At 42.6% G+C, this 27467-nt stretch overlaps 1 protein-coding gene across 1 annotated transcript in view; it reads right to left on the bottom strand.

Moving 5' to 3' along the window:
- The window catches only part of ell (elongation factor RNA polymerase II), a 33674-nt gene continuing 6207 nt past the window's right edge, over positions 1–27467 (bottom strand). The window contains exons 2-12 of the mRNA XM_076726118.1: positions 21310–21354; positions 13825–13946; positions 12413–12576; positions 10955–11205; positions 10723–10847; positions 6821–6890; positions 4394–5012; positions 3879–3945; positions 3012–3183; positions 2848–2892; positions 1–2751 (exon numbers count right to left, since the gene is read on the bottom strand). Of these exons, the coding sequence (XP_076582233.1) occupies positions 2647–2751; positions 2848–2892; positions 3012–3183; positions 3879–3945; positions 4394–5012; positions 6821–6890; positions 10723–10847; positions 10955–11205; positions 12413–12576; positions 13825–13946; positions 21310–21354 (1785 nt within the window). The 3' untranslated portion in view covers positions 1–2646. The remainder of the gene's footprint in view (positions 2752–2847; positions 2893–3011; positions 3184–3878; positions 3946–4393; positions 5013–6820; positions 6891–10722; positions 10848–10954; positions 11206–12412; positions 12577–13824; positions 13947–21309; positions 21355–27467) is intronic.

Here is a 27467-nt window from a genome sequence, read left to right as displayed (position 1 = left end):
TTCAGAATTTCACAAATAAGGATTTTAAAGAATTTTATTGAAACAAAGATCAATTTCAGTCCCAGTCCCTTATGGTTTTCAAAAAGCGTGCTTTGGGTTTTAGCGCCAACATTTCATGATTCTTCTCCAAAGCCCTCTTTGCTTGTACAGCAGCATGTATATACTCAGAGAAAAGAAAAAAAAAACCTATACAACAGGTCATTTTGGCACAATCAACTCATACAACGGTACTCCTGTGCTGGCATATCATTACTTTCACACGCTTTGCTCTCCATCGGTGCAAAACGCGTTTACTGATGAACTCATTCACAATGGATTTTGACCGTAACAGAGGTGCAATACAGTAATCATGTCTGAATGCTTCGAGAAAACAAGATACAGTAAGAACGGTGAAAAGTGTCTTTCTTGTTAAAGGTTGCAGTACTGGGCAATGCTGAGTGTTGATTCACCTTCACTGACTTAACGTCCCCTCGCTCAGGCGTCATCAAGTCCCAGATCCGGCCTCGGCCTCGACCCAGCAGCAGGCCTGCGATGAGTCTCGGCGCTTTGGCCCTGATGTAGTGTTTCTTTTGCATTAGGAGAGTGATATAATCTGAAACCTGGCATCACATTGAAACACTTGAGCCCAGTCATGCAAAATCCCATCTGGAGCAAAGGAGCGTCCTCTGACTTCTGACAAGAAAACACTGAGAGTTTCCACTGGATGATAAATTATGACAAAGGACATGATAATAACAGGAAGCAGAGAATACTGTGACATGTTCCTTTGCCAACATTTGGTAGAGCGTTTTGTTTCATCCCACTCGGTAAGCACTTTGGTACACATGCTGGTCAGAGCCATGTCGAATTGATTACATACTAATTCGGTTGGACGAGGCCTTTGCTTGGATTTTGATGTCCTTGGGCAGTTTTTGTTTTCCCAAGTAAATTTACAAAGACTGTTCATTGTAACACATTCATAAAAGCATGCACTCTGATGGACAAAGAGAAAAGTCATTTGGACAAAAACCCCCCAGGTAACAGCGAGATCAGGAGAAAAAGTGCTGATTTTTCATATTCACATAAAAAGATCGATATAAGAAATGCAGTCGCCGACTAAACTCGACTCGCTCGTTCATCCGGTTAAGTTCTGATACAGCATTTCTAATTTGTCCACGGATCCGTCGAGCGGATCCGTCTTGACGCTTCTCAGAGAGGAGAGCTGATCCAGGACATAGGCTTCAGGTCAACCTCCGTGAATATCTGACATCACATTTGAAAAAGGCAAAAACTGGTTGCAGGTGAGCCCTCCTCCTCTGAGAGGCCTCCACCTGGAAGATGATCAAGGATGGCTTCGTCTTAACAGTCGTCTCGATGGACTATCACGTGGGTCGATGAGCGGACAAAACAAAGGATCTGATCCTTTTAAAGACACTGTAAACACTATTTTAACAGAACTAAAAAGGTGGCAATGGTGGTAACTCGGGAGAAATCAAATCTGTGGCTCAGCCTAGTTTCTGAACACTCTGAAGGTGAGAAAAGACAAAGCCTGCAGATGTGCATCCCCGTCTGCATCGTCTTACAATTCGAGGATCTTCTGAAGCACGATGAAGAGCGAACTCTTCAGATACTGTAACTTTGAATCATTCTATTGCTACAAAAGCCGGCACGACCTAACCTGGAAAGACAACCAATTAAGAGCTTAATCTAGTTTTCACTGATACAACACGATGAGTCATAAGGAAGGACCACTGCTGTAACCGATGGACAAGCGCTGCCGCTCGCCACGACTGAGCGAGGAGGCCGTGTTCGGAGAAAATCCACAGCTCGAGAGCGACTGGAAACTTCCGCACACGCCCCCCCTGTTAAGACATCTGCACATGACTTTAGAAAAGAAAAGCCGAGCGCACGAACCTGCGTCTGACTGTGCATTTAGAGGCATCGTTTGATTGAATCAACAGTAATATCTGCGTCTCTTTAAAAGAGAGAAAAGAAAAGCCTACAGATTGACAATTCGATGGGCAAGGCAGCTTCTGAATAAAATACTGGCTGACATTCAAGATGCGAGGACAGAAAGGAAGAGAGACAGCTTTTAAGTACTGATATTGAGGAGTGTAAAACAGACGCAGTACCCCCCAGTTAAGTGTCCAAAATAAATAAAATGAAAAACTGAGAGATAAATTCAACGTCACAACCATTCGATTCAGTATATGGGGAAATTCACTTTACTCGAAAACAAATTAGTTGCATTTGTCTTTACAATCTGCAATTTTCACCTCAGCGTCCCCCTTCTCTTTGTTTCCAAAAGCAGGGGAGACCATTCGGACGTCTCCCAAGAACGTTTCCGTGTTTTCACACCTCTGTGCACTATAAGCAGGGTGGGCTGCTGAGGGAAACAAAGCCACACAGAACCTTTTTCTGGATGCGTTGTAATGAAGCAGACAGACCTGGCCACGCGAGGCACAACCCCATCTCCCAAAAAAAGAAGAAGAAAAAAAGATTGTGTGTCCTGCTTAGTCCTCACCAGAGCCTTTGGCCCTGATGAGGGGAATACTCCCTTCATGGCATCTTTCATGAGAAAATATTTTAGCACAAGGGGAATCCGGAGTTTTCCTTTATCTGCTTGGTTTCCAGAGATAACAGGGAAACAATGTCTAATTACTACTTTTAAAGTTGCTGTTGATCGTACTCGGCAATAAGTCTCTTTATATGTGCCAGTTTGTTGTGTAGATATTCACAGCGGTTCTTCTCTTGACTATAGTTTGGATTAGTCTGCGGGGGGATATGAAAAAGCACATGGTCACAATCTGATAAGGCACCCAGCGACTTCATGCCATGAAAATCTGCTGCAGTGAGACTTAAACTTACCTTTTTTATTTTATGATACTCTTGGAGTATTTGATTGTGGATTGTCTGTAAAGAGAAGACACCAAAAAGGTCAACGGGTATGAATAAAACTGCTAAACTGTATAATGAAACAGTATTTTCTAACACAAACAGCAGATTTGAATGCATCCTTTAGGGAAATCTACCTTGTACTTGTCTGTGCCTTGTTGGAGCTGTTTGAGCTCATTGTCAAGCACAGTGAACTGCCGGGTGATGATCTCTATTCGAGCATGCAGACCCCGGTACTCACTGTACTCGGCGTTGAAATCGTTTTTATACCTCTGGCGCTGCTCCGGAGAGCCGATCACCGTGTACTTCCTGAGAGGGAAAGGAGAGGTTTTGAGGGAAAGGCACACAGTTTACAGATTGCAGGTTTTCAACGTGGAACACTGTGGGGGCCCCCTCAGATAAAATCGTGCTGGCTCCTTGAAAATTTGACCAATTGAAAGTATTCAAAATATTTTTTAGGTAAATTAAAGGGATGTTATTGACACCTCCTGATTGCAATGTAGACATGCACGTACAGAAGACTCTCGGTTACTTTGATACTGGAAACATGATGATTGTCAGGCAGGTTCTGGAGTTATAAGGTGCATTTTTGCATGATTTTTGGCAGATTTATGAACGTTTACGTCAGATATCGGTGTGTCCAGATTTGGCTGAGTTATAACTCTAAGTGCTTGATTGCTGCAATTTCATAAAAAGACTCATTCTCCTTTTCAAGATGCCTTAAATTCCTCCACGAGCTGCTGCTGCTGCAACCATTGATCACATTGATGAGTGGGCCAAATTACAACGACGACCTAAACGGTTGTTTTCCAAGCGCTAGCATGCACCTGTCCCTTTAACCGCACACAGTGTCTTTGCCTCACATCTCTCTCTGCTCCCCCTTCAACTCTCCTGCTGCAGCCTGGGGAGGCCTCACAGTCTGAAAACCTCACACTGAGTCCAGTGATTTGAAATGGCAGCACAGCGATATAACCTATTCATATCTAAAATGCAAAAATACTCACAATAAATACTCTGCCACCTCGGGTGATGACGAAGGAACACTGGTACTGTTGCACATTCCATTCAGATCTGAAACAAGTTCACAGCACAAAAAAAGGCATTAATCTGAGTATGATATCTCTGCATAAAATCTGCCATGGTGCAACTAGAAAAGGCAATACCATAAAAAGACCATTATTTCTAATTAGTTATTGTTTACATCATTCATCTCTTCAGTGTGTAATCCTCTGAAGATGCTATCTGCCAGATGGATTCGCAGGGGTGTATTTGAGGTTATTGAAGGCATAAAGATGAACAGCAGGGGTCTCCATTCAATCAGTGAGTCACATACTGGTCACATGATGCAGCACCGCCTCGCTGCGATGACTAACTGGTGTCCATCCACATATGAAGTACTACTTTTATTCAGAAATCTCTTATCTGACGTAAGAGCTGTGAAACTGAAATTAGTGAATAGGACATTTGGTGCTGAAGAAGAAAGAGGTGTGTGTGTGTGTGTGTGTGTGTGTGTGCTCACCTGTGCTTTTGTGTGGAATACTGTTGCTTTTGAGGTTTCCTGGGCTCATCTCACAGGCTCTGTTCAGCTCAGGCACACGCTCCTCACGACTCCTCTTCACCTCCTTCTCTTGTGCCCTTTCTCTCACCCTCTCTCTGTCTTTGCTCTTCTCCTTGTCTTTATGCTTTTTTGACTTCTTTCTGGACTTGTTGTTGTTGGACGAAGGACTCTTGTCCCGAGGGCCTTCCAGGACCGTGTGCCCAGGAGAAGATGTGCCGACGGTGGGCGCGGTGAGCATCGCCGAGCCCGTGAATAGCGAAGGAGGTTGGCTGAGCCTCTCGGACACCGCCGTTTCCTGAGAGTCACAGTCTCTCCCGTTGTGGCTGGAGTCGTTGCTGACGTCCGACAGTGCTTCGAAAGGACGAGGGATGTCCAGCACAGGGAGCTGCTGGGAGCCGGATGTCATGCCGCCGTCTGACATAGAAACCGCCACTCCTGCCTGCGCTCCACCTGCCTCTCCTCTCCCGTTGGAGGAGCTCAGCTTGCCATTGACTGGGGCTGTTGCAGCCTTGCTGGCAAGGTGTGATATCCTTGGCTTTTTGTTGACAAGGGGGTCGATGAAGTCAGCAGCAGGCCGTTTCTGGCAGAAAGAGAACAGTTTCAGTAGCAGAACCTAGTAGCAGAAGGTAGGGTTCAATATGAATTCAAACGACCTCAGAGTGAGCGAGAAGAAAAGTGCAGTTCAGGGCAGAGCAAACGAAAATGGTCTGAGCTGTGGAGGACAAGTGAGCGTGCAGGAGAGGGTCTAGTACGAGCAGATGGATGGCGAAAGCAACACAAAGAGAGGAGGAGGAGTACTAAGGAAGTACTAGTATTAGAGAATTAGAGGATCTATATTCTCTGTAGACTGTGATGACTGGGCTGTCTTTTCACAATAGTGGGGATTGCGTTACAGACCCAGCCCACACTAATGACTTTGGGAGTGGCCGACCCAGTCACTGTGTGCAGGAGTCCCAACAGGGCTCTGAAACGACGCCGAAAACCAGCAAGGAGTTTGGGCCTGCAAGGCTCTTTAGACTATTTCCACACTAAGCAATTCTGAAAGTGTTCTCCTCTTTGCTTTGGCCGTCCATCCACGCTAATTGGTTTGTTTCTTTTACACCCAGACAACTGCTATATGAAAACAGGGGGTGCTGTGTGGCAGGGCTGTGAGGGAGCCAAATCTCTGTGATCGTGAGAGCATGAGACGGTTCAGATGATATCTGCGATGCCAAATCAAATTTTCTCCCTTCCAAAAGATGAAGAGGAAGAAATTTTACCTTTGTTTCTTTATTCCAACGTGATGGAAAACCTTTTGACAAATGACTGGAAATGAAATGCTAGCTGGGATGGAAGTTATTTCCAGATTTATCTGTCTCGGTGTGGACATGGTCTCGGACTGTTTGCCTTGCAGCTCTCCCTGATCCATCCCCTCACCTATGTGAGATTTACACATGGCTTTACCTGCTGCGGTGCTCCCGTTTTATACCCATGAATTTAAAAGAGAGCCTGGGGTACTGTTTGCTTGTGTGTTTGTGTGCTGTGTTTACTGAGGGAGGGAGTGGAAAGGAAGGGGCAAACAGTAGGTGTCTGAGGTGAGAAGAATCTGAGAGGAAGGAGCTATTAATATAGCAGAGCAGCTCCTCCTCCCTCCAACTAATGGAAGTGTAAACAATGGGTGAACTCAGGAGTCTGGGCTGACCTGAAAAGAGAGCAGCAGCACAAGGAATATGGAAATATGAATTATGCAATGAAGAGCTTCAGTAAAACGAAGTGTGCCACACAAATAATGTACAGTTGTTGAAACACTGGTCAACTGGAACCAGTTAAAAGCACTTTTCAATTCACCGAAGAGACAGAGAGACAACACTAATCAGTTCTGAGGGAGGCAGATAATTTAGGAAGACAGCAGACAGCACCAGACTGCAGGGACAATCCAGTTAGCAGGCTGCAGTGTTTGGTTAACTGGTGGAAATGGAAAGAAATCCGAGACACAGCTTTGGTTCAAGTCTCCTACCACTTCTACTGGATCAGCTGGAAAAGCTGAAGGCAAACAAGCGCTGGTTAAAGATTAGCTATGCAGAGTGTATTTACACTCTACTGAATGAACATCACGCAGCTTGAGAGCCTCAAAATTCTGCCTAGAAATGAATTAAATGATGAAACAACTGCACTGATGGGAATTCCCCACAGCGCTATTTCATTTTCAGAAAATTACTCAAAAAATCAGAGTGCTGTGGCATAAATCTTGAACCCATCACAAATCTGAAATATGATGAGAATATGATCCATCAGTAGGCACAGGGGAGGAGGAGTTACTGAGCAGCTGGGAAAGTGAACGCAGAGTGGCAGCTCGGGGGCGGAGGAGTGGAGGTGAGAGGCAGGTGGACGAGGCAACACGAAGCTCACCTGAGACGGCGAGCTGCTGGCCGACTCTTTGGGCGGGCTCTCCAGTGGAGGGGCACAGCTGTTCTGTTTCCTGAGAGAGTGAACACATACATGTTACACACACACACACAGTTTTTTCTGCATGATCTAAACAGTAAACTGCACACCGCACTACAGGAACACTACTTCATCTGTCCAATTCCCTGTTGAGGTGACACAGTACTGCCATCTGCGTTAATGCGGCAACATGAGAGACTTGGACTGGGTCCGATCGTTCTTCCAGTCTAAGTGTTGCTCACTGTTTGACCGGACACTTGGGGACAGCACACCGAAGGCCAACTCCATCATGGAATATGTTGCAAAGCTTGACAATACTATTCCAAGACATGTCACCCGAGCAGAAATACAAACTGTGTGGCTGCCATTTCTTCAGTGACAAGCTCATTCGAGGGATGTATGAGGACATTAAAAACAAGTTCCAACAGTTGCTTTGTGAGGCTGAGTGGGGTAGCTATGACAACAGAGCAAAGGAGGACCTACTTGACAGAGCAGCATTTTATCATAACCACACACTTCATTTTGAAAAATGGACGAGGCAGAATTTCATTAAATCTGTTCACAAGTTTGCTACCAGTTCAACAGTCTTCAGTGTTTTTCAAATAAACAATTCTGCTGTTTTTCTCTTATCTCTTATAGAAGTATAATCTCACACTGCTGCATGTTTATTTAATGGCTGAACAATTTTGGCAGCTAGCTCAAGACAAGTGAGAAAGTGGCACGACACTCTGCAGCGACAGAGACAAAGCGAGAGAGAGAGAGAATATGGTACTGCGGCTCATTTTGGGTATGGATGCTGTTTGAGAGGTTTATCAGACAATATGCACACGACAACGTCGACTGCGTGGTCACTCCGTGGTATCAGAGATGTTTTGCATTTGTTTTCACACCCTGACCACCTCCACAACGGGCTTCAGTAACCGTGCAGCATTCCCACCTGTATTTAGAGTAGTGGTGATTTCATTTACGAAAACTGTGACTAAACATGTTCGTCAACAACCCTTTTTTCCATGACTAAGATGAGATGATGAACAAATGGCACTGACGTCATTAAATACCAACTCTGACAAAATCAACATGCAATACTGACGAGACTGAAAGGAAGCGTAAAAAATAAAAACTTTACCAAAAGGCAGCAGTTCCATGTCCTGGAAATGGAAATTTAGACACCAGCAACACACAATGAGCACAGTCAGGCCTCGAAGTAACTCTCAACAATGATTTTACAGAAAATAAGTCAAAGTTAATGACAACAGCAGGGCCTGGGAGAAAGAAATGAGGAGATATTTGGGCCCATTTTCCTTACAATTAGGCTGAAGGAAAAAAAATACATTGCTTTATCAGAAGCAAAGCAACGTGGCCATAAAGCTGGTAAGAATACCACAAACCCAAAGAGACACATTAAGGCTCACCACAAAGAAACTGGGTGGGAGGTGGGTTAACAAAACATTTCTTTTTGTTTTTGTTTTAAGCTATATTAAGCCAGCTGGTAAGGCGGCGGTGTCACATTATGTAGGCCGTGTTGCACATAATTCAACCTGTGTTTTGGACTAAAACGACAAGAAATTATTGTTTTTGGCTAGACTAGATTGACCGAATGTCCAATATAATCTGCTGACTTATAAAGACTAAAGTTATCAGTTTTTGTTGACTAAAACTAGAATAAATAGTTCTGGTTTTCTTTGACTAACCTAAGATTAAAATGCTGAGGCTTTCAGTCAACTAAAACTTGCTCAAAAAGGGACATTCGACACAGGGTGAAAGACTAAATAAAAAAAACAGCTGACAAAATTCACACTAAATTCGAGTTGTCCAGTGTGTGCCAGGTGTGAACAGGGCCTCAGATTGATTATGATGCACTAAACTCTGACCTCATTATGTACCAGATTCATCTGTCACACAGCAGGAGTGTCAAAACAAAAGAGCTATGCCAATATACAACTATCCCACTGAGATAAACAGTGCTTAACCAACATTATAACATTTTCTTTGGCATTTCTGCTTTATTTGTGATAGTAACAGCTGGAGAGGGACATGCAGCAGGGGGCCTCGAGGCCGGGCTACTGCAGTAAGGACTCGGCCGTCATACATGGTTCACGCTCTACCAGGTGAGTTCACTGGGGTGTCTCAAACATCATCTGACATATAAAAGAAAACTTTGCACAGTGCAGAAGTGCTGCTGCCACAGCCGATGACATTATCAGAAGGGGGCAGATGAGTACACCAAGTCCTGTCCATGCCCCACCCTCGCTCAAACAGGGTGTGTGTGTTTGTATGTGCGTGTGTCTCTGTGGTGGAGACAGTCAGACACACAGGCACGAGCTGGACAGCAGGCCGGCCGATATGGCTGAACCTTGGACTGATGCCACCTCACACACGAATCAGCATGTGCTGGAACACTGTTGCATCATGTCCGTTCTGATCATGTTGCTGTGCTACTCCTGCGTGACTGACTGCATGGAGGGGGGGGTGTCAGGTGGGAGGCTGTGGTTGTTAGTCAGCTGATAAACTCACAAGCAGAGTTCAAAGTACAATAAAAAAAAAAAAAAAAAGGAGACAGACAAATAGGGTGCAAGTGTGTGCACACACATGCCTTTACATAACAAACAACTGACTGTGTAACTTTAAACTCTTAATGGAACTGTGCCAGAAGGCTTGTAGTTTATGTTATTAGATTAATTATATTGTGAGGTGTTTTTGTTCTCCATATATGTAGATGAGGAGAACAAAACGCCAGAAACACCTCACCTCTGCTTCATTTCTATATTGACAGCTGGAAAGAGGCAGGAAAGGCCGGGGACAGGGAGGGGACGACAGGGGTGCCCAGAAACACTTTTAAAAAGGCCAGGACAACCAAAAATATAACATAAAACTATGCCAGTGTGCAGTCTCAGCAAAAGCTGGACATTTCAGGTATGTAAGGCAGTGCGCGTTGTGGGCTTTTGCATTGCTGGTCACTCTGTGTTAACAATCTGGGAGCCTTTAGCGTTGCAACACAGGTAAAACTAAGCTTATCATGAATAGGGCCCATTCTTGAGTCCACTACGTAAACACAAACTGAGGACGGAGCATTGCTGCCTGGTCTATATATAGCTAGCTGGGAGCTTGCTTTTCCTTAGTGTCCCAGATCCTGAGAAACCAAATTTTTCCACTGGGAAGAAGGCCAGCAGCTCATGCTGTCAACAAATACAACACTTAGATGAAATCCAGTGGAGCACACAGAAATATTCCTGGGAGAAGACACAAGACACACCTGGTCATTTTCACAAACACAAAAAGTGTAATGTTATTTTAAATGCATAGAAGTTAATCTGAGATAGTCTTATCTATAATCAGCTATATTTAGGGAAAGATCTTTCACGCATGCATTCCTTTCTAGATGGTTTCTCTACAATGCTAGGCAGCTCTACAGCTCGTACATACCAGAGCCATCATCCTCACTCTTGCCAGTGAAGAGTCAACACACATGACAAAACAAGGTGCAGTTTGCAGTGTCACAAATCCACACTCAACACCCTGAATTGTAATTTGAGAAAAGGAAAATTAACGTAAGTATACTAGATATATCAGAGTATATAGATATTAAAATCTCTTCATATAGGAATTCAATCCACTGCTACAGTATCAGCTAGCGTTGCTCAGAACCTAAAAGACCCCAGACTGCCAGTATGCCACACCACATGAGACCTATTCAACAAACACTGAAAACCGAACTCCCCGAACACTGACTCACAACATCATTAGTGTTTAACAAAAAAAAAAAAAAAAAGAAGTGAGTGGACAGTGCTAGTAGACAGCAGAACATTAAAGCATGACACCAACAACATATGCACATTACGCCAATCTAATCCACATCGCTGACGTACCTAAACAGGATCCTCTTGAGAAGCTGCTGGTCTCCTTCTGTGTAGCCTGGCCAGTCCTTCTGAATTTCCTTATACAGAAAGTCCTTCAATGTGAAGGTGTTGTCTTTTCCATTCAGGTTCGCCACCTAGAAAACGAGAAAAGAGGTATGGCTGAGTCTCCTTGTCTGGCTGCAGGTTGAGGATGATCAGAGAGGATAGCTTCACTTTGAGACAGTAAACGTGAGGCAGTAACCTGTTGCAGGTGGCTATCCAGGGAGTCCTTGTCTGATGGCTGAAGGCCATCTTTCTGTAACCTCAGGATCAGCTCAGGCTTTTTGTAAGGCTTGAGGGCCAACAGGTGCACGAGGCGTTCCCGGAGCGGCCTGTGCTGAGCTGTGCTCTTCTTCAGCGTGCTGCTAGAGATGATGACAGGCCGAGACGTCCTCCGTGACGGGGCGATGTCTGTGAGGCCAGGTGCTGATTTCCAGATCTGAACCCTCTTACCTGGGAGAGAGTGTGATATTGGTGAAGTTGGATAACGAATAGTACTCACAGTAAACCTAACTTTCTATTTGAAATCTATAATTTCATTTTTCTTACCACCTACTTTTTTGTAAAGGTTCACTCGGGAGAGGAAAAAAAATAGTGTCCAGTTTACTTCGCAGTCAATTTCGAAGAAGAGAATTTACAATCACAGGAGGAACTCAGTATTATAATCTACCACTGAAACAAAAGTGCTCGTAGAAACGAACTCATCAAGTGACTTTTTGGCTGGCAGCCAGTGTTTGCTTGTTCCCTTAAGAACAGAAAACAAGTGTAATCTCAGCACGAAATACACTTATTTCAGTCAACAGCTTTCAAGTCAGTGAGTGACAATGGCTGAGACTTTGCAGATGACTCACAAAAGATGTATCATGCGCTGATCTTTACCGTTGCCACGTCCACCTGAACTCACCCTCCATCACAAACATCGGCTGTTATCGCCTTCTCCCACCGAGACCTTTTATAGGTGATTCAGATTCAGCTGAATCCTGTGTTGCCTCCTACTGAGACCGAAAAACTCTTTAGCTCCACAGCACACACGGACTTGATGTTTTTTGACTCACTGCTGAACGGTGAATAGGCTGGATTTATTTCTTTTCAGGCTACGAGACAGAGCCTGCTGTGGTGTTCTATAGCAAACGTAGCACGATGTGTTTTATAGTTCAATCCAGAGACGAAAACAAGAAGTCAGAAAGTTGATGTGTTATGCCTTGTGACATTTCTGCATTGGTGTGGTAAGATTACATTCACAGGGTTAGAGGGAAAAGAGGATCAGTGTGCGTGTGGCACATTATATGTTTGGCCATTGAGGAAGCAACCGCCATCAAATTCAATAAAGTCCTGGTTACAGATGAGGCATGCTGGCAGTGTTCTGGCCCTCTGCCATTCTGCCCCAGACCCAAACAACCTGTCTGGTGCAGTATGAACCCATTCACCAGCAGAGAAAGGCTACACAAACACAATGGGCCATTTGGATGTTTGAGGGTACAGAAATTCTTCCAGTCTCTTCATGCCTGTTAACTCCCAACACCTTTATGGAAATATCCATTTCCCATCAACAGAAAGCTGAGTTTTTAACACGGGTCTTTGCATGTCTTTGACTGAGAAAATGTCTAACTGTCCGGTGCATGTTGGGTGGTCTTCATGGATCTGTACCATGGCTGCTCACCTACGTATCTTCCCCCGGGCTTGATGACGATGGCGCTCCTACTGCGAGTCTCCTCCTCGACTTGGGCCATGCTTTCCCTGGCCTTCTGGTAGGAGTCGTCTGTGGCACATACCGTAATCTTGTCCTGGATCCCACCCAAACAATCCAGCTGAATGCTCCCTTCACTGCCAAAACACAGAGGAGACGGTGAGGGAGGAAGAAAGACAGGAAACAAACCAACATCATGTTATATTTTAGAGGATACTACCTTAAATATTCAACGTAAATCCACCACGACAAGTTAATTCTCAGCATTAACCCTAAATCTTCTCATCTCTCTATTTGCAATAACCAATCCCCTCACTGTGCGTTCCCTCCCAGATGAGATTCATTAAACACCCTGAGGGCACAACTATTATTTTTCCAATTTCCATCCAACTGTGGGTTCCCACAGCACGACTCACTGCAGCATCAAATCCCATTCTTTCCTGACTTTCCGGCTCTCTTTGATTTCCCTCCACTTTGATGAGGATTTGGCAGAAAATGAGATGGTGCTGGCGCAGTCGGTGGAAGCTGAGCTCTGTCATTTAGGTTTTAGATTGGAACTCGAGGTTGATTAGGATCCAGTCGGAGATGTGGATGAACTCCACCTGACCCACTTGTTAAAAATATTTTCAGTATAATGGGGTCAGAAACTTGACAGTCAGAAGCAGAAGGTTCTTGTTGTTCCCCATTCTGTTTCTCTACTTCCTTCCCTTCAGCACAGACATCTGGTCCTATTTACTTCAGTCAACACTTTTTGCACTATGAGTGTAACAGGCTTGATGTATAGAAAGGGATGGACCCACATCAGAAGCAGGTCTTGCATCATTGCAACTGCTACTACAGAAACAGAAAACACTCAGCGGGAGCGTGTGCTACAAATACTACAAATATCAAAGTTCAAATGTATATTTTTAATTTACACTGAAAACAAAACCTACTCTTAGCCCATATCAAAAACTCAACTTCATTCTTCTTCAAAAATGCATTTTGTTTCATAGCTGAAAAAAAATACTCCAAGAATAATGGATGAAAGGTCAGTTTTGCGTGCTGTGTCACTGTTTCACACATCTTTATCAGTGCAATGCCAACAAACCTCAGGGTTTCAGCTTTCCACTTAGTAGCTACTACCTGGAGCCAAATCATCTCACTGATTCGCCTCATGTCCTCACAATGTTAAACAGCTTGTCTGCCTGGAAACACTTACTAAGCAACTCTGCCTAAAGACTGTCGATTATTTACACAGAGCTCAAAGACAATAAGGTCATGATTCAAATACTCACCCACAATTGATAGAAATTGCAATACAGTTAGCGAAATTTGTGCTCCTGACAAAGAAGAATCGGTTGCACATAAGATAAAAGAGAGTGAGATGTAGCGTTTGCTTTCACCTGGTGATGTACTGCTGGATGCAGTCGAAGCTGCCCTGGGGGTTATCTCTGCCCACATTTGACAGGTAGAAAGTAAATGTTTGCAGTTCACTGGAATTTTCTGACCGTGGTATTGAAATTTTCTGTTGAAGACAAAGAAGAAAAACATGAACACACAAAGTCAGCGTGAGATGTCCGTGTTCTACACAACATGGTGTCAGAACAAAAGCCTTCAAGTTAATAAGTAAGTAATAGTTACAAATTGGCTATATTGTCAGTGCGGTCTTTATCTTCTTGTATTTCCAAGTTAAAATTAAGGTTGAATGAATGAATGAATGAATGTGTGTTTTCACCACACTAGTGGACCTGTATATTATCAACATCAGTGAGATACTTTTCAGATAAGCACAAAGAAACTGTGCTCCACAACCTATTTGAACACTTAAACACTAATTTTCTTTAATGTATTCAGTACTATAAACAAATGCTCGTACTGCATACATGGGAAACCTGGCACAGACTAGACAAAGCTTTGAATGAGCCCCAGGGTTTTCTCGCTGGCTTCAAAAACACTTAAACTGCAGCTTAAAATCTGCTGCCTTGTCGTCGTCCATCTTATGTCTACTCGGACAGTCTATGCAATGCAGAGTGTTCCTAATTGTGTCCCGAACGTGTGATTGGAGGAACTGCAGGTAAATTACTATAACAGAAGAACTATGATAGGTATTCCTGCAGTCTCTGGTCTTCAGCTCAGCTATGCACATCATATTCCACCCCCAGAAGCACCTTCCTCCCACACTACAAGTGTTACTTTTAGACGACTACAGAGGAAGTGGGGTTAACCACAGTGAACTAGTGCTCCCAACCTCGATTCATCAGCAAGCTGCTGGACACTTTGTTTAAATGGATACAATAATTTAACAACTGACAAAAATGGATGCAGATGCTGCATTTTTCATTAAAATACATCTTGCACTACTGCAGTTAGGGTGAAAGTGGTACATTTGGAACGTTTTTAATGCAGCAGTCACTAATCTTCTTAGAGAGAAATGTGAGGGAGAGCAGAGAAAGCACAGGGTGACACTGAAACCCTGCCACTTGAGTCTACCTTATTGCACCTCAAAATAGTTTTAACACCCTATCATTAGAATGTGTATCCAAGAGTGAAAACTCCAGTTAAAGCAGTTTCAGACTAAAGATAAGAGCAGGCACAGGTTTGTGTTTCCAGGAGGGCCTGGCAGGCTGACCCCCTGCTCAGCTCTGTTTTCCTGAGCATGGATTCAAGTGGTGTCACAGCCAAGGCTTGTGCATCACACTGAGACAGGGTAACAAAGGATAGCTGAAGTTACCAATTAGATTAGTACCCTAGCGCAGGTCCTCTGGAGCAGTGAGCAGTTCATTGCCAGTGGCCCAGCCTAGATGAGAGGCTCAGCCTGTGACTCACTGCTGGGACCGACATGCGGTCTGACTGTGGGCAGCTCAGCTCTGTTTACCAAAGGTCTCGACACGTGTGAAGGCTGCAGGTGGCCAACTATAAATAAATAGAATGTCCTTTATTTGCCCTCCTGTGCTCTCCGTTATCAATAATGCTCCACTCCTACATACGCACACTGCTTCTGCAGCAGTCTAACCCATTCAGATAAAGAATTTCAAGCAATTATTAATATAGTTTTGCTCTTTATTATCATCAATATTACCATTACCAACAATTAACACAGGATGGAGTCTTCCTACAATACAAGGTTGTGGACTGAACACTACTACAGTGTGCTAGTAAGCACACATTTATCATAGCAGGAGGTGGAAGTGATGAGCTGACCTGCCTCCAGGTAACAAGATATGTTAAAATCACAAGTTCTGAATGTTCTTGCTCTTTATTTGCACTGCTGGTCCATCCCTGCCTCTTGCCCAACAGGCATAACCAGACCTAAGCAGCATTCTTCACTAAGTCCTAAATTATGTTTAAAGCTATGTCTAAGCTCCGGACATCAACCAGCCACTGCTAGCAACAGGAAGACGGTTCTGGAAAGCCCCATCATGACACCGTTTTACCACATATACGCTTGTGTCATTGCTTTTACATGTGAAATACAGCAAGCAAAAAGCAAGAAGGAAAAGCCATTCCTGTAACACACATAACATGCTGATTTCTTTTAAATTGCTTACTCCGCGATCGCTGAACCTCTTGCGTTAGTGCTTGCTGTATGAGGGTGTTAGAGGCTATGCCCAGCCACAAAGCTACACCATGATGTGGTGGTTTGAATACAGGAAAATGTATGCTTGTGGGAAGAGTGTTGAGAGTGATACAAGCTGTACTGTGCCATGTGTTGAGAACTCAATCTACAGCTGGTGAAGTCATATTACTGTAGTGTGTGAATCCAGCGATGATTAAGAGGCAGAGGAACTGACTGAAAGGCAAGGCACCGAGGAGTGACTCACTGACTCCCATTGAGGATGAAAGAGGCTCCGTTTAACTAACTTGTGAGTGTTGAAACCACAATGTGCATACATCACTTCACTCATCCACGAAACAGCACAGTTTCTGAAGAAAATTTGTCATCATCAAGATGAAAGCCAACACTCCCTTGTTTGTCGTTAGTGAGTGGGGCTTTTCTCTAGTTTGTCTTTACTGTGCATCTAGACTACACAACCGTCTCTTTGTGGACGGGGTGTGCTGACAAGCTTTTTAATTGCAAAGTTATGAGTGTATAAAGTATGTTAGTGATGTGATGCGTGACATGCATGTGTTCGATTTTGATGCTTGAAATTTTACTTTCCATGCCCGTGCTTTTGTGTCTGAGAAATAATGTGGATTACAGAATCAACACAACAAGATGTACTCCACAATTTATCAACTCTCCACCACACTAATGACTTGAAAACCAAAGTAACTTGATCCAGTCGGACCACAATATAACACCAAGCACTGCTTCATTTCTGACCTGCTCCACCCTGAACAACAAAAGGAATAACCTCTCCGTGGATACCTTTAACTTCAAGCTAGTGTTGTTTTGTAAATCTAACTGATTATTAATAGGAAAAACTAAAAACCCCCAAGTTAATCAGTTTAGCTTACAAATTAAAAATCCTGCACGCAGCATCTATTGAAGTCTTTATCAAAGCTCCAAGAGCTTTAGCCTGCTGTTGCCACAAAACCTAGACAAAACAGAGCAAAGGAAAAAGCAGAGGAGCTCACATTAAAGAGCCTCGAGAGATTACTTAGAATGCTAGATGAAGGGCAGGGACAGACAATGAAACATACCATCTCTGCAAGTAATAATCTTCTTTACACAACATTTTCTAAGGGTGGAAGTGGATTTTAAACAGGTTGTCCTTGTTCTGACTGCAGCCAGCCTCATCTCCTCATTGTGCATGGCATCTAGAAAACAATGCTTCTTTTCAGGAGGTGGTCATTAGAGAGGACTAACCCTCATGCACTTCGTCTAGTCTTCTCTCCGAGGCCAGGAGAGGGAGGGAGCAAAGAGACAGAAAAGATAGTGGCTTGACACATGAAGACGACATCAAAGATGGTGAAAAGTGCTGACTGTTCAAGTGCTTTGCCTCATGTCGCCTCAAGTCACAACATTTTCACTGTTAAAAGCAAAACACACTCCCAAAACTACGATCCACGGCAGACTGACCCACGATATGCAGAAACGAACAAGTCTACTAATTTTACACCACTGAATATCATCATATGCTAAGAATGTCACCTAAGAAAATAAGTCTGAAAAGTAAGATGAAAACCAAACTAAACAGTTGACACTGCTGATTTTCTCTGCTGAAAATCCATCCAGTGCGCTCTCTCTCCAACTGCCTCTGCTGCCAGTTAAACACGCTAAATGACCAAAACATCTGTGGATAAGGGTCGATTAGTATCAGTGGTGCACGACATACCACAAAATCTACGATCAATATTTAGCCACATACGCTCAGCGATGGCCTGGTGGCCAACTGTCGCTTTGGTTTGGCAGAATCAGAGAGTCTGAAACAAACAGCGATTCAGAGAGACAGACAGGGAGGGTGGAGTATAAGACAGAACAACAAGTATAGAACATTGCCATCCACTCAGTGCCACAGGCCACCTATTCAGTGAAGATAAAGGAAAGAAGAATGTATTGCATCTGCCACACGCAAAAATACGTAATACTTGAGGCGGCATCATCGAGCATGGTGAGGATATTCTGTATTATATAAGTTTAAAACAGCCCACCTCTGTGTCTTTGCATCTTTCATCCATTTTTAGTCTTGAAATTCTTTCCTTTCGAAAAACTTCATCATGTGTGTGTGTGTGCTTAGTCAGAGCTCAGGGAGAGCTGTACAAGATGAATGGATATGAGTGAATGAAAATGGGATCTCATCGTGACAGCCAGGCCATCTGTTCTGTAATTTAGCCACTTTCACACTTCTGACTAGCATTCTGATCTCAACAGTAACAGATTTTCCTCCACAGAGAGCCTACTGCATCGGTAAAATACATGCATTACTTTAGCATCTCAACAGCTGAAAAACATCAGATCATGAACATCAGGTTTCCCATCTGATGTGCAGCTGACAAACATGATTTCATGTGACACATATGCACAATTTCATATATAGTTCATATCAGTGCCTGCTAAAAAAAAAAAAAAAAAAGATTCAAAACTCTTAGTTTGAGAACACAATGGGCCAGAGTCACACTGAATAATCTGCCTGCGAAGACAAACTCAACCCGTTGGTGCAGATACAAGAGACATTCAGAAAAATGGATTCTGCTTGATGACAAAGCATCAAGTGAAAGAGGATGCAGTGGTCTGCACTGCACCATTCCCATTTTTACACAAGAACACAGACAGCAGGATGGAAGCATCAAATGTACCAAGACTCCTGGAGGAGGTCGCTGGAGATGTGTGGAAAATGAAAACCCGTCACAGCACCTTGTTAAAAGACTTCATTCAAAGTGACAGTTAAATACTGGTTTTATATATTGTAAATGAAAATCACAGACAATAACAAAAAAATACAGCTACAGCAACAACCATATCCAATATCTTTACAGCCAAATTCTCAAAGACGACATACAGATCAAACAGGCTGCCGCTGCCTGGGGTCTATTTGAGAATTTGGAAGGCAAGTGTATGGAGAACTCTCAACCTGTGCGTGTGGTACACTGCAGTATCGGCAGGATGGGGTTTTGGCAGGTGTAGTGCCATAATGTGATGGTGCTGCGGTTTGTGAGCAGTTTCTGCTTGTTATCTATGTGCCTTGGACACGTGAGCGTCAACTTTAAGAGTAAATTGCTATTGTACCTGTATGTCACCGTTTCCTCCTGCATTCCCAACTTTCACCCTCTACCATGAGTGGGAATTTGCACACTGTATGCAATGTTGAATTTTAGAAGTGACATGATGGGAAGCCAATATAATGGGCACAGCTCTGTGTTCTTGCTCTGCCATAAGTTGCTCAAATCATCAATTTTCAGTCATTCTTACAAGAAATACATTTTTGTACAACTTCTTTTTCATAGTTTTAGCCATCATGTTATTGCAGACTAATAACAATTCCCACTGACACAGCTGAGATCTGGGGTTGTGGCAACTCTAAAGCTTCAGGAGGAAGCACTTAAGCGTAAACAACATAATGATCCTCCTCAGCGAATGGAGAAATTTAGAGAAGTTTAGATGATGACACTGTGTGTAAGACCAGTGTAGCAGGCAGCAATTAATTAATAATTAATCACCCTTCCACCCCAAGGACCCACATTCAAACTCAATTTCTCAATATGGTGCCAACCAGTACTGTAGTATTTCAGATCACATGTGATGAGCCACCTGTGATAAGCCAGTGTCACACTCCACACATGTCAAAGGCATGGGGTGCAGTAGGACTGAAGATTTAGATAGATGTTAAGACTTATCATAGAGATGCTAGCAATCCTGCTGTTGCTGTTGTTGCACTGCGACCTTGTTTACAGTAATGCTCACAAACAGCTCATTATGACAACGTTTTGGACAGATACACATAGCCAATAAAATCTTTGTACATAAGGCAAATCACTAAATGAACCAGCCCTCTGGATGCCACTCAGAACGGCAACTTGCCAGTATAGAAGTGCATATAGACTCCGTATGCGTGTCAGGCTGGGCAGGCTCACGCATGCAAACCCTGCCATTTGCCAACGCAGGAAGCAGCTGCTTGTGCAGAGAATGCTTGTAAGCACGAGGATGTTTATTGTCTTCATGGGGACAGTAAATTGCTCATATGGAGAGTACTGGCACTCTAGTGTGAGTTTTGCCATTATCATAAACAAGCAGGTACAGTTTACATAAAGAGGCACAGTTTCTTGCATTCTAGGGTACAAAAACAATTCTTCTGCTTCTCCTCGCAAGACTTGCTCCTATTGCAGAAGAGAGCCAAGACAGGCAGAGGTAACTAGCTTTGCGGCAGTGGTGAACATTAGCAGCTGATGAGCAGTCAACCTCGGGGGAACACTGCCTTGTATTATCACCAGCTCTGTTAATACTGCTGACACTGGTTGACTTTGGGCCTTACCATATGAGGCAGCTGGATTCTCGAGATCACAAGATTACACGAGCTGAGAATCCATCTAGCCAGGTATCAAGTTGGGCACTTGTGGTTGAACCAATCAGTCCTATGAGGAACTACTGGCAGCTAAAGGTGTGGTTTAGGTGTGATGACAGGGAGAGAAACAACTCTTTGAAAACAACAATGGTGGCTCCAAAACAGGTTAGCACAGATGCTGCTACAGCATGGCTTACATGAGAACTAGAGAGCATTTCTTCATTGAAAGAAGAGCAAAGAACGGCACTGAAGGCTTTTCACCAACTGGCTTCATCAAGAGTTGTACTACATAATATGCAGATCTGATTGGTTGAAGTTTTTGAGTATTTTTTGAACATGCCTGCCCTGTTCCAAACAGTTTCCAAGGACAACTTCCCAGATGCTTCTGTGTGACAAACCATTTGTTGTGTCAGGTTACAGTCGGCCACCAACAAGCTATCAGCAACAGGGAGCAGCCTTCAATGTGATACAGTTTCCCAGAGAAAACTTTAAAAGCATCACTCCTTCAAGAGATGTCTCAAAGAGACTGGAACATCACATTTCATCATCAGCCAAAGTTCTTTCTGTGGACAGAAACATGAGTCTACTGGCAAAAAACAAAGGCTTTACAAAGAATACAAACAAACACCATGATTCCTCATTTATATTTCTATACTGCCTTTGACATCACACTGCATGGTGGGAAAGAAATACTGACAGAACAAGGAGAGGTTTTAAGAACCAGGCAGCAGTTTAGAAGCAATTTTCCTGCCACACTAGACATGATGAGGGGCCCAGTCGATGTTTGGCACATTTAGGAGCCAAAGCAAAATAAACCCAATGTTGTTGCCAGTTGCAAGAGAGGCTGGGAAAAAAATATTTTCACTCTTTTTATTAACATAAAACTGTGTTTGCACTGGAGTGGAGGAGACAGTGAGGAAGAGAAAGAGTGAAATATGTTCTTACCCCTTGGTTTCCATTAAACCGGATCAATGGTTGTGATGACAGGACCTAGAAAAGACAAATAACAGCATCATTAAATAACTATCACGGTAACCAGTTCAGTCACTCAAAATGTTACACGTTCTCTTAATGAACTACTTACATATGTGTTTAATAAGACAAAATCAATTCATAGACGGTTATGGATTAAAGCTACCATCATTTATGAGTTGATCAAGCTCATTTTTCTTACTTTGCCTCCAGTTATGAGAGAGGACACATTACTTTAACTATGCAAGTTCCTAAAAACCATAAAACAGTGGCTGACTGAGACAGATTTACATATAACCTTTGTTTCAGGGAGATGTCCGCCACAGAGAAACCACAAATTTAATTTTATTTTCTATTCAAAGCTATAAGATTACAATTTCAAATTTGCATGAGCTAAATTCACATGAAGACAAAAACTCCCTCATTGTAGTACTGTGTTTTTCTACAGGCTGAGCCTATGATCAAGAACTATTTGCTTTTATTCTTCATCAAAGTGCAAGTTCAGTGGTTAAATCCCATTCAGTGTAATATGTATGAGTATAATACAGTTGCACATTTCTTATATCTATGAGAAATGCTCATGAAATGAATACAGATATCTCTCTATCCATTAAATGGACCACCTGAAAAACACAGGACTGGAATGTGTGGCCACCACCTTCAAATATTTTCCTCTTCAAGCCAAACCAGTTAGCACGTCTGCTATCATCCGACAAAAACAGAGATTGATTGTGTGTGTTGTTGTCCAGTCAGCCAGTCAGCCAATAGCTGGAGCTCACCACTGACATTTTTCAAATATTTCCAGACACAGACGCCCCCAAATAAGGCTCAGATGAGTCTGGTCATCATGTGAGGGAGTAATGCACTCATTATGACAAAGTAGCTGTGGTTAAACATGCTCATGGTTCAATGTATCTTACATTAGATCTGAAACAATTAATCTGAACTACTTTGAGTAATTTTTCAAGCTTCTCTGTTGTGAGGATTTGCAAATTTTTTTTGGCTTATGTGATGAATATCTTTGGGTCTTGGACTGTTGATTGGACAAATAAGACATGTGACAACATCTCCTTAGACTTGACACAACCTGTCAAAGGCATTTTTCACTATTTTCTGATGTTTTACTGACTAAATGATTATCATTTTTTGACATGGAAGAGTTATTGCTGTTGTTTAATGTCCAAAAACGCCCAATCCAGTGTGACTGAACATGACAATGAACTGAAGATGAAAAACTTGAAGTAGGGTGAACACTTTTTATTACTGGCAATAGTAAATTTGCATATAAGATGGCCTAGTCAATCTAATAAACTACAACAGGCTGAATAATGACCTCCTGCAAGCCATGTCAGTTTTGGAGACAACGGAAAAGAGGAAGGGCTGAAAAGGGTTTCTACTTCACTTTCGATCGTATTCGGCGGTTTCAGTATCAGATCCACAGTCCTGGGGGGTTTCTCTATGCTTTCCGTTTACCATTTGATTTCTTAGAAGTTCACATTTAGAGCCAGTTTCATTATTTCAGATGGAGTAAATCAAATAGACAGAAGTACTTTCATATCCCAAAGCAAAGACTCTACAGGCAGCGATACCGGAGGATTATTTTAAAACAAAGTTAAAGTTGCCTTACAAGTACCCAGAACCAAAGTCATCGCTAGCCGTGGTCCAATTCCGGCTGACTGCAGCAACTGGACAACCATTACTGTTGGGCCCCATGTTTTACATTATCTTACGGGCTGTATCTATTACAATGCAAATCTGATTCTCTGGTGTGAACAGCACATCACACAAAGCAGCAGCACACAGAAAGCACCAAGACAAAACAGTCTGTCTTTGCAAAGTCAACCTCAACCGTACCGTCAAGATGGTTTGTTTTTAAGATGTCAAACTCGTGAAATTTGTCTTCAAAAACATTTATCACGAAACACTACTAGCGGGACAAATTGTGAACTGTGAGAGGAATAACCCTGGCATTTCACTGACTGTAAGAACTAAACATTTCTGAACATCAAAAGGAGGAAGTTACTTTGAGTTTTCTTCCTTGGTGCTGCTTGAGTGGATCAAATGTGATCAAGTCAGAGAGCTAAAAGTTCAACGAAGGGCAAGCCTATTAAAGACACAACATGCTTTGTATTCCTGCCTGATCCTGAGCCAGAGATATGGAGAATGCATACAAAGGCTTGGGGGCTTCTGTTCTCTGTGCTGCTTCACTTACACACTAACTTTCATTTTTTTTCTCTTTAAGTCCAAATCAGTGTTTGGTTTCATTTAAACCCAAGATCAAGTCCACAAGGTTAACACAGGCAACTTCTTGATTCCGTGACATTATGCAGATGTACCACATCTTTTAAGTACTTCTGTCATTGAAAACCGCATTTGAGCAAAGGTTTTCTTAATGTCAGAGATGTGGAAAGTCTGTGCAAATCCTGCCCAAACCTTACTGCCTGAGCTTTGGAGGTTGCAGCTTGTTTTGCAAACTCTTCCGGCATTAGCGTTGCTAACCTGACAACATCTCAAAGACTAAAACCATCACCAAGTCTGTTGCAAGACTTATTTACATTTGTGGCCTAAAGGCTTTGCTGGAAGTGCTGGACGACAAAATATTAACACAATCTGATGTAGTAGCATGTTTCATACCTTTTTAAACACCCCTCACTCCCTTCAACCACAATCACTCACTCGCCATCCATTCTCCTTCACTGCTGACCCTGTAAGTGGCGAAAAATTTCATTTCACCAATACTACTACTGCTACTGACTTTATTTTTACATGTTCACATTATCATTATTAGCATGTTGCAAGCTAGCAGCAGCATTTAGCTGAAAGCACCACTTTGCCCAAGTATAGCCTCACAGAGCCGCTCATGTGGTTGTAGCCTGCTGTTACACAAAGACATTACTGACTACCAGGTTGTGCATGATATCAGAAATTGGAGGCATGGTGAATTCTGGAATGGCAATTCAACTTGCTCAAACCTTTTTGGCCTAAATAAATAAAATTATCTTGCTGACAGTATGGTATTGTGTCACTCTGTCCTGAGCTCTGAACACTCAGGGCTTATTCAGGAACACCAGACCTTTCATGGAGCCGCACTCCCTGGTCTACCCCTGCAATGTTTAACACAGCACCAGTTTTAGCACTCCCACCCTCCCCCTCCCCCTCCCCCATCCCAGCACTGCTAACATAGTGCTACCCTCAGCCTGTTCATTTGAATGGGCTGCTGACATGTCACTATTCGCTGGGACCTGAGCCCAGAACGTTCCACAGAGCTAACCTTAGGGACAGAATATGGGTCCTGACCATGGATCGATGACAAGGCCGGTGATGTTCCCACATGCTGCCAACCAGCAACAGTGTGGGGATCAGCTGGACACAGCATGGAATGGCAGCCAATCAGCCAGTGATAAATCTGAACTGATGACAATGTTGTTCAAGTCTGTTTCCTACTACCACCTAAACGTTTGTCTTCAGACTGTACAGTTCCTTGCAGTATTAATTACACCCACATTAACAATTTTTCAAACAATATTTTGTGTCCAAAGGTTGGTAAAAGTTTTTAGGCTATCAAATTTCAACTGTAAACTGTTGCTTTTGAATCAGTATGTATTCTTGTAGAATAAAGGTTTCAAGGATTTTCAAGATTTGGAAACAATAATTGGCAAAACACTCTCACCATAAGGTCCATTCATTAGCAGTTCTAGAACTTTTGATTGTATTACATGACCTCCCTCAGCAGATGACGTTTGCCCAGTTTCAAGGAATTCTTCTTCTTCTTTTTTTCACAAGAAGTCCTTGACATGCTGTGCTTGTCTTGCCAAATGTTTTCCAGTGTATTCTTATAAGTATTGAGAATTAGCAAGTAAAACTTGACTTCAGCTTGTAAACCTCCATGGCCAACAAATGTTGGTATTTCACTATAAAAACTTGCTCAGGTTTATCAAGGGTGTGAAACAGTTTTATTGAGTATAAGATTTGCCAGCTAGGCCACAATCTCCCTGAAACCTTTCTGAAAACAAGCCCAAGACTCTCAACTGGCCTATTAACAAAATATTACAAGACTCAATATTGGTATATACAGTATATGTTATGTTAGTAGAATTTGAATTCACTTTTTAAAGTGCAAAGTACACCAGATAGGCGGTGGTTTATATAAGCAACTGGGCATAATTCATGGAAAAATACCAGCCTCTAACAGACTTGCTCTTTATAGACCAGATTGAAGAAAATTTTATCCTCACATATGAGTGTAACTCTCCTCTCTTGGATTACAATGCCAAATGATTTCTTTGTTTTGTAGTAGATGCACACAGGAATAGCCATGTCTAAATCCCTGTGGGCATGGCTGTGTCACTCAAATTGTCAGGTGTTTAGTTGCATCACTGTCACGCTGATGAGATGTTCCATCTGTCTAGGATTTCAGAGGTGGAAAGAGCGTTTTGTGTCACACGCCGTACTCTGCAAGGGTGAAATGGTACTGGGTGTCCCTAGTCTCAATGCATCACTGAGTGTGTACTGTGCGTAAAAACGTGGTGAACCAGTTTACTCCTTAAAAATATCTGACAGAGGAGTGTCGGATGAGTGAAGTAACACACTAGCACACAAGCCTAATTGGACCTACCTGTTGATGTATTTACTGTAACTGGCTCTTCACTGCAAGAAAGCCTTTGAAGCTTTTAGAGTTCATCTCATGAGTGCTGAGCTACCTTTGATCTAGTGCTTGAAATGACAACGCAAATTTCTCGTGTGCATCATTTCTTTGTTGTGGGGTAGGATCAGTACATGTGGAGTATGACACACTCACTATACACAGACACAACACTGTTTAAAAAATCAGCAGCAAAATTCCCGTCCCAAACCTGCTTCTTCAAAAATGCCATTCTGTTTGCCTTACTTAAGCCACACCTCTATGAGGGCGGGTGAGTCTTAAAAGTGAACTTTACATTTGAAAATGATTTTAGGCTAACTTACTTAGAAAAAAGTGTTCCATCCATAACAATATGCTAACATAAACATAAATACGAATACAGATTAACAACAGCAGTACGGTATGATCATCTATAACCCTGATTCCAAAAAAAGCTTTTACGAAGTGTTCCTGAGTCCATGTAGTAATACCCTTTATACAGTCATGTGTTCACAAAGTGGTGAACCTCGCTTCATCCTGCTTGTGAACAACTGAGCCTTTCGAGGATGCCCTTTTCGTACCCAATCACGATACGATCACCTGTAACCAATGACCCTGTTTACCTGTGGAATGTCCCAAACAGGTGTTTTTGGAGCATTCCACAACTTTCCCTGGGGTCTATCGTTACCCCTGTCCCATCTTGTTTGAAACGTGTTGCCAGCATCAAATTCAGAATAAGCAAATATTTATAAAAATGACTGAAGTTGATAAGGTAAACCATTAAAGTCACTGTTTTGTATTGTTTTCAATTGAGTATATGTCAGAAATGATTCGCAAGTTATCACGTTCTGTTTTATTTGTTTTACACAGCGTTCAAACTTTTTTGGAACCGGGGTTGTATTAAAAGCCAATAGAAATATAATCTGATGCATAACTGCTACACTATACTATGGCTGTTGCATTGAGACCAAAACTCAACATTTTGAGTGAAAGTGATGCCTCAGTAGGCATTCAAAATGTAAATAAAAAGCCCAAAGCAAAGGAGAGAAACCATCAACTTCACCGACTCATCTGAACAAATCTAAAATTTGTTCTAAACCTCTTACAATCTCTGCATCCAATTTGATTGACTGAGATCTCCACCCTATTGTGAGTTCCAAACAAGCAGAAAAACTACTCTGGCTCAGCATGGCACCAGTGAATCTTTGGCAAGTTGTGCTCCATTTTTCCCCCCATATTGTCAAAATATATCAATATTGCAGAAATGCCCTGAAACATTATGACATTATTTTTGGGTCACCCACTCCTACAAAGCTGGACATTGAAACAGCTGCTTAACATTCACATCTCATTCCCTGGTATTACAAAATGAAAAAGCATCAAGTCAAAATAATCTTTCTAATACACCACTGTTGATTAAAAATGCTTCTCTGCTATAAAAACTGCTTCTAGTACATCAATTTTCAAGGCAAAGAGTGGCATAGAAGCCAAGCACCAAAGACCGTTTTCA

Source organism: Chaetodon auriga, chromosome 3 (assembly GCF_051107435.1).
Source record: "Chaetodon auriga isolate fChaAug3 chromosome 3, fChaAug3.hap1, whole genome shotgun sequence".
NCBI lineage: Eukaryota > Metazoa > Chordata > Actinopteri > Chaetodontiformes > Chaetodontidae > Chaetodon > Chaetodon auriga.
Note: the sequence above shows the minus strand (reverse complement) of the source record. Positions and strands in the feature narration are given on the sequence as shown.